Genomic DNA, 7398 nt, shown 5'->3' with positions numbered 1-7398 from the left:
CGTACTAAGACACTGCTATTAAAAGGCCAAATTCAGAATACACCTTATTGATGATGCATACATTGTACAGGCAGGCAGATGAACCCTGAATATACACACAATGCATGGTTTCATATTCAATTTAAGTTTTTCTGTAAAGATTTAGCACATCGTGTTCATATTCCGGGCTCATCTGCTTACCTATATAAAGTATGTTCCATCAATAAGATGCACACTGAATTTGATCTTTTAAAGCACTGTTCTGAGCCCCTTTAATTTTGTATTTTTTTTTTTTTTTTTACATTAAACATATTATTATGTCCCACATAATAATATGTGTTTTTAGTGATGGAACTATTGTAGCGGGTGCTTTATGGATTGCAAATGACCAAAATGTGTATTTTGTTCACATTTCATTTGGTATGCTTGCACAGGTTTTTTTTTTTTTTGCAAGTCAAACATTAAAACAAAGTAATCAGTGTGTGCAAATAAATGGCACTTTATACCATGCAAGCTTTTATACATAGATGTTTAGTTCCAAAATGGATGTTTGCATAATTTAAAGATTTCTCCTTTAGGTGAACTACTGTGATGGCAGAGCAACTGCTTAATGAGAATATTACAAAGCAAGTTGGTTTGTTTATAGAAATTTAGCTGAATAATACTACACTTGGTTTAATAACAGATACATTTGACAGTAACTATCACCCCCTGGAGTACTGGAGGTTTGTTACCACGTTCACCAAGTACTCATGTCTGTAATCACATTTTAGTAAATTAACCCAAGACGTGTCGACATTTGGAGTGGCAAAAGTCTGGATATCATAAAAACCCTTTTGGCAAACCGGTGGCAAAGAAAGACTGATGTAAGTTGAGCTTGATAAAATCATTTATTGTGCTCCAGAAGATTAAATCCTATTTAACCAGAAAGAAAGACAAAATGACAAATAATCTACATCACAACAACCCTCTGTAGTTCCCAACAACCATTTTGATCTTCTTTCAAGGTCAGCCAGTAGAAAATAAACACATAATGAAATTTGGTTGCTGTTCGTAAGAAAATGGCCCTCAGTCTTGCATTACATTCAGTTACAAGGCTTGTCCTGGCATGTGTGTATGCAAGTGTATGTGCATATGTGTGAAGAAACATATTGAGCTGTGGAGATCTTTGCAAATACAGATGAATCCCATCTTTCTCCTTGGAACATGTGCATGCACAAGTTGAATCCTCTTAGAGCCCCACTGGTGTATGGTTCATGAAATTTTAATATTGTTCAAAGGAGCTTCCTTTGCAGGGGGACACATGGGCAGGCTGACTTTGCATATGCATACCTGCAGATGGGAACCGGCATACAGAGCAGCGACGCTCTCTCTGGCCTGTTTGTACTGTGCAGAGTTGTCACAGGTGAAGGCAGAGCAGAGAGGAAAAGCCCACAGGATATTGTGTTCTGAACAGGAACATGTTGTTGGGAACAGTGTGTGTCACGAGTTGGCTGATCAGGAGAAGAGTAGCATGATTCTTTCAATCTTGTTCCCTTCCTTGGCTTCCCTCATCCCTCATTAGTTCTTTGCCACTAGCTATTCACCAGGGCTCAAGTATTCACTCCCAAAAGCCTGTGTTTGACCTCAGTGTTTTTTCACACCAACTGTTAATTAATTACCTTGAGATGTGAAAGGCTGTACTGCTAGTTAAATGGCTTCTAATGTCTCTAAAGCAATTCTGTGCGAATGAAGCCAATCAAAACCTATTTGATGTTTAATACCAGGATTTTGGAAATGTTAAAATTCCCTGGCTAGGAAACATTCACTACTAGAGTCAAGAAAATAGATAGCTTTTACTTTATCATGTCTGGTTAGGAAACAGAATTAGCCTGGGGTTGTTGACCAAGAGAGTTTGCACCAAGAGATTTTGTTCTAAGAGAACCAAATCACCAATCTTTTGCTGTTTTTCTATAATCATATGTTACATGCTGGGTGGAAAAAATGTGGATATTTATGTAGAAGTTTCGCTTTCACTGGTGTTCGCATTTAATCAAATTTCCTAGGAGTAAAAAAAGGATTTACAAGAAATCTAAATTGTAACAACAGGAACTGATGCCCTGAAGTGACTATATAGTGACTATATAAAAAGGGAACAATGGGTAAGCATCCCAGGACTTTAGCATGTAGTATGTAATGCAACAAGGCTCTGAGAAAATTAAACCCAATTGTTTCTCGATTCTCTTTGTCTAGCTAGCGTAAATGTCCTCTTAAGATCAGAAGGCCAGGTCTCATCAGGGGTCCTCGTGTCTTTAGCCTGGGATTTGCCGGCATCGATCATTAGCATGTAGGATGTTATGTAACAAGGCTTTGAGAAAAGTAAAATAATCAAGGATGGATAAAACCAGCAATTACTAAGAGATTTGCAGGTGAACCTGCTTTTAGTACTCTGTGTAAGAAATGACAAAAGTTTCCCTTTCAATTTCTCCATTGGTCTCTCTGTATTCTTTCTTTCTATAGCTAGCTTTAAGCGGTATGATCAAGGGATTCTAACTTCAGAAGCCCCCACTAATACACTCTTTCATCATCAGGGGCCCTCCTGTCTCCAGTGTCGGATTCATTCATGATGATCGTTCAGGAGAATCACTGACAATTCTGAATGAGAGGATACCAACGAAAGTCTCCAAGACATACTGCGTTGGTCACTGGTTGTTCAAAGCTGCGTGGGGGACTGCCTCATAAAGTACCGAAATCAAATAAATGAGAATCAAACATTACAGATAAGAAATTTTCTAAGGTAGGGTGGATTGACTATTACGAAGAAGTGAACATGAACTTACAAATAATAAAGCAATGTATTATAACTAAGACCAATGAGCAAATCAAAAAGTACATTAATGTCCCACACATGGGAGCTCAAACAACAAGTGATTCACCACTATTAAAAAGTTTTACCAACACACATGTACAAAACTAGTCCTTATAACCAGGTTCAGTCAAGCTATTTGTGAACCCAATCTAGTTAGTGTATCCTCACCCGTTCCCATCACTGTCTTCAGACATGTCAGCATATTCCAATTCCTCCCGTGAGCCAATCAGAGCAGTATTTCCTTGAATCCAAATGGGGAGGAAAATGTTTTTTTTTTTTTTTTTTAATAATGACTAAATCAGCAGAACAGCCACCAAGCAGATAAATTGTCATGCGCGTCGTGCTAAAAATATCCAGCCTCCCTTTGAGTCCACCAGTTTCAGTATAGACAGCACTTGTGTGATGAAGCTGTATCTGCCAGGAAGCCAATAAATTCCCTGTTACGCTCTTGAGGCAGACTCCCCAGTATCAATGCCCCCAGCAAGGGCTTAAAGAGCATGGGTGCTTTGTGTACATATCTAGATATGTAAATACGTCCTATACAATAAAATTGTTCCCCCAAAAATAAATTGACAAAAAGGATTCAAAGACATTCAGTGAATGTCTCTATTGTGCATGTTCTCGAGGATTTCTCATTCTCGCCTTTTTCCCGTAGTATTCCACATTCTCCATCAGAAGGAAAACACATGCCTAAATTAGGTAAGCAGCATCCCCTGTCTGCTCTGAAGAGGGTAATCTACAATCCAGCGCCCCGGGAAAACAATATGTTTCCTTTTGTTTACAAATGGCCTCCCACACGTCATCTCTTCTGTGCTTCTGTCATTTCCTCTCTGGGTAACCAAATCAAACCATTCCTCAAAGAATCCCAGACTGATAGTTGTCCCCAGTAAATGGTTCTGGTTTTGTCACAATATAAGGGTAAAAAATCATCTCTGTTTTTCATTAACTCAGAAATACTTTTTTTTTTTTTACTTTTATTGTTTTTCACCTTTAATAGAAAACGATAGTCTTGCTCTCGAGGAACAAAAACCAGCATTGTTATTTCCTGTTCCTCTGAGCACCGGGAGTAAAGATATTTTTCACCCCAGTGCCATAACCTTCATTCTGCATCACACCTGTACTCCACATCTGTGGGAGTGTATGTGTGTGTATGTCCGTGTTTGTGTGTGAGAACTTGTGTTTGTTTGGCTATACTCTAGTAGTGGAGTGTGAATGAGGGTGTGGATGGGGCAGGGTGTTATTCTGTCCACTGGAGTAACTGTTGAAGGGGTGTAAGGAGGTCAGGCCTGGCATGCTGTTGGGTATCATAGTGATGGTGTTCGGCGTCATGAGAGGGATGTCGTCCGGTGAACGGCGCATGGCGAGCGTGTAATCGGGCGGGCAGGCAGTTCTCATGGTCACCTCGTGCTGGTGCAAGGTTCGCTCCAAGTCGCTGTGTTTCATTTGTAGAGACATGATCTCCTCCTCTTGTGTATGGGGCAACTCGTTGGCTGTGGTCCTCTGTGGGCTACAACGCCTGTGGACCTCGTGCCTTCGCTTATCCTTCTTGTAGTAGAGTGCGGCAAACGCCAATATGTTGAGGAAGAGCAACGAGGCACCGACAGCGATGGTGACGCTCAGTTCGGTGGAATAGTCCCGCTGGTTCTCTAGGAAGGGTTGGTTCTGGTTCTGATTCTGGTTCTGGTTGTGGCTTTCCTGTGTTTCAGTGGGAAACGGAGTAGGGTAGGGCCTCTTGGTGTTGACTGGGATCTTCTTTGGTGTACGGGGAGTGACCTCGGGTGGAGGCAGCTTTGTGGTGGTGGAAATTATCTGGGTGACCTCGTTGAGGCTGTGGAGATGAGGTACCAGCTCCAACCACAAGTTGACTTTATTGGCACGGTAATGTTCCTTGACACGGGGCTTCAAGCCGATGTGCAAGTATAGCTGGTCCTTTTGGTTGTAACGTGTCCAGGCCACCTCCTCGAAACGGTTAGGCTTGGTGTGGATGAACTTGGTGTCCTGTGGAACTGGCTGGTTGGGGTCACTGAAAGGAAATGGAAAGATTTCATTACTTTTTACAAAAAATACTATTTCTATGATTGCACATGGGTACTCCAAAACTGAGCACTCAAAAAGACAAATATCGCACAACCCATTACAGACAAGTCTTAGGGGAGTGCTCAAAGACCCCTAATATTCTCTCAACAATCATTGGCGTCTCCTGACAACTGTACCTGCTTTTAAAATGAACAAGAATTAGTCTGAGAGAAGAAATTATACGTTTGCACACAAATTGATTTGTTGTCCTCCCGTGAGATGATTACATGTCTAGGCAGCAATGCCATATAAACACTAAACTCACTCTAAGTGATCATCAGCATTACTTTATTCACTACATTACACCTAAATTGAAGCAAACAAAATTGGCGTAAAAAGCAGTTACGTAAATTTAATGTTGAATAACCTTGGGATTCTTAACAAGTATTTGCGAGAGAGAATGCATTAACAAACAATTAAGCATTGATTAAACCTCAGGAACCTTGTCGCAGTGTTTCCTGGCAACAACTGGTTATTGTACGGTAATCAATAGCAAATTCAATTCCTAAATTATGAGATGGTTGCCACATTGGTGGGGTTACAACAAAACAAAGCCATTTTCAAAATCACTTCTGAATCCTAATTAATGGCCGTATTGTTTGCCTCATTTCTAACGGCTTAGAAACGATGCCCTGTTGCCTAGAGACTTACCCGGTCTTGGCAAAGTTGGTCCAGTAGGTCATTACCACTGCACTAAGCATTACATCATTTTTGGAGAAGTTGCATGGGAAAAGCTCAGTTGGACCAATCATGGGCAGCCCAAACACATATGGGATCTCATCGCCATGTGCTGCATCAGCCCAGGGTGGTACCTGTTCTGTCTGGCAGTGATGGTAGAAGGCATAGAAATAAGTAGGCGAGCCAAAGCTGGAGTGGAGGTCTGCTGTTGCCACCGCTGGTGCCACCCACTGATGATCCGTGAAGAGTGCCAGCAGGGTCTTTCTTCTGGTCTCTGGATTGTGGCGGTCAGCCCAGTCTGTGTACATAAACTTAATGGTCTCACGCAGGATGTCTTTCCCCTCGGGGTAACCGTATAAATCATCCACAAAACTTGAAACGGCATAGTCAAAATCATTGGCTTGAACTCCGTTCTCGTTGTCTACGATGAGTTCCACAAACTTCAACCCCTCGCCTTGGTTGACACCCAGCATGATATCGTAGTTGAGGAACTCCCCTTGCTCCATGAGGATCTGAGGGTCGTCGGGGATGACATCACCATCAATGACGGGTCCAAATGCGATGTGGTAGCGAGCAGGCTGGATGTCCTGCTCCACTAGTTCTTTGTAGTGTTTTTTCTGTAGGCACTCAACCATCTCCACTGTATCTTTGAGGTTGCACCCCACCTTTTTGGCCAGCATGCGGGCATACTTGGCCGGTTGAAAGCTGACAGCCCAGCTGGACAAGGCTGTGCCACTTTGGGCTATGGCCCTTTGGAAAAGACCTGTATAGGAAAAACAAGACAGAATCACCAAGAGAACATCCACAACATGCTGCAGTACAGCCCAAAAGTCTGAGACCAGTAGCGACTGTTAGCTTCTATTTGTTTAATCATTTTTTTTATTACAAATTATATTAGAGGCATAGTTTATGTGAATTTTGTGTAAAATGTATATAATTTTACAAGGCCAAAACCAGTGCAAAATTAAAAAATAATATTAAACTGAATACTAAATAAAATTTAAAATAGTTAATAAATTAATACAATTTAATATAAATTCAAATGAAGCCAAATATTAAATTAAATGTTTTTAAAACACCATGCTTTGCTTCTGAAAAGTTCGGAAAAGGCAGATTTTTTATGTGCACTCAGACTTTTGAACCCCACCGTAGGCTATTTACACAGAAAGTGCTCCCTCAGTATGCAAGCTGGAGCAAATGAAGACATATCGGTTTAGCTGTTTTTATGCAAATCTTAAATGGTTTGGGAAAAGAGGGTTATGCAAGTCAACATATGAATGCTGATGAACTTGAATTTTACACAGAGCTGATCAACATTTCAGTTTTTTGTGTAATTTTAGGGAGGAAAATATGACTTGTAATCTATTTCTTGAATTTCATTATACTGCATTAACAGTGATTAGCTGTTTGCACTCTGTAAACCCCTTTCAAGAAAATTGACCCACACCATTGAAGAGAAGCAAACATCAAGCACAAACATCAAGACAAAAAAGGAAGTGAGTGAGCAGGACAGAAAGTGTGTGTGTGTGTTTGTGTGTGTGTGTGTGTGTGTGTGTGTGAGAGAGAGAGAAAGAGAGAGAGAGAGAGAGGGTGGGGGGGAGAAAGACAGAAAGAGCAGGAGAAAGGAAAATTGAGTTACTCTGTTACCATGACAACCCCTGGGATCTCAGTCTTAGCAGTGCAGTTATGAGTAAAACATGTTCATACCAAAGGAGAAAAAAAACTATAAAAACACACATGGAAATGAAATGGACATAAGGGGATGTTTCAGTTCGCAATTCAACGAAACGGTGACAATTTTGTATGAACAGAAGAAT

At 40.9% G+C, this 7398-nt stretch overlaps 1 protein-coding gene across 5 annotated transcripts in view; it reads right to left on the bottom strand.

Moving 5' to 3' along the window:
* Positions 1–850: 850 nt before the first annotated feature.
* LOC132126048 (neuroligin-1-like) overlaps positions 851–7398 on the bottom strand; it is a 284712-nt gene continuing 278164 nt past the window's right edge. For all 5 annotated transcript variants that reach the window (XM_059537039.1, XM_059537043.1, XM_059537044.1 and 2 more), the window contains 2 exons: positions 5555–6344; positions 851–4850 (listed from right to left, as the gene is read on the bottom strand). In XM_059537039.1, coding sequence (XP_059393022.1) covers positions 4016–4850; positions 5555–6344 — 1625 coding nt within the window. In that variant the 3' untranslated portion in view covers positions 851–4015. The remainder of the gene's footprint in view (positions 4851–5554; positions 6345–7398) is intronic.

Source organism: Carassius carassius, chromosome 44 (genome assembly GCF_963082965.1).
Source record: "Carassius carassius chromosome 44, fCarCar2.1, whole genome shotgun sequence".
Classification (NCBI taxonomy): Eukaryota; Metazoa; Chordata; class Actinopteri; order Cypriniformes; family Cyprinidae; genus Carassius; species Carassius carassius.
Note: the sequence above shows the minus strand (reverse complement) of the source record. Positions and strands in the feature narration are given on the sequence as shown.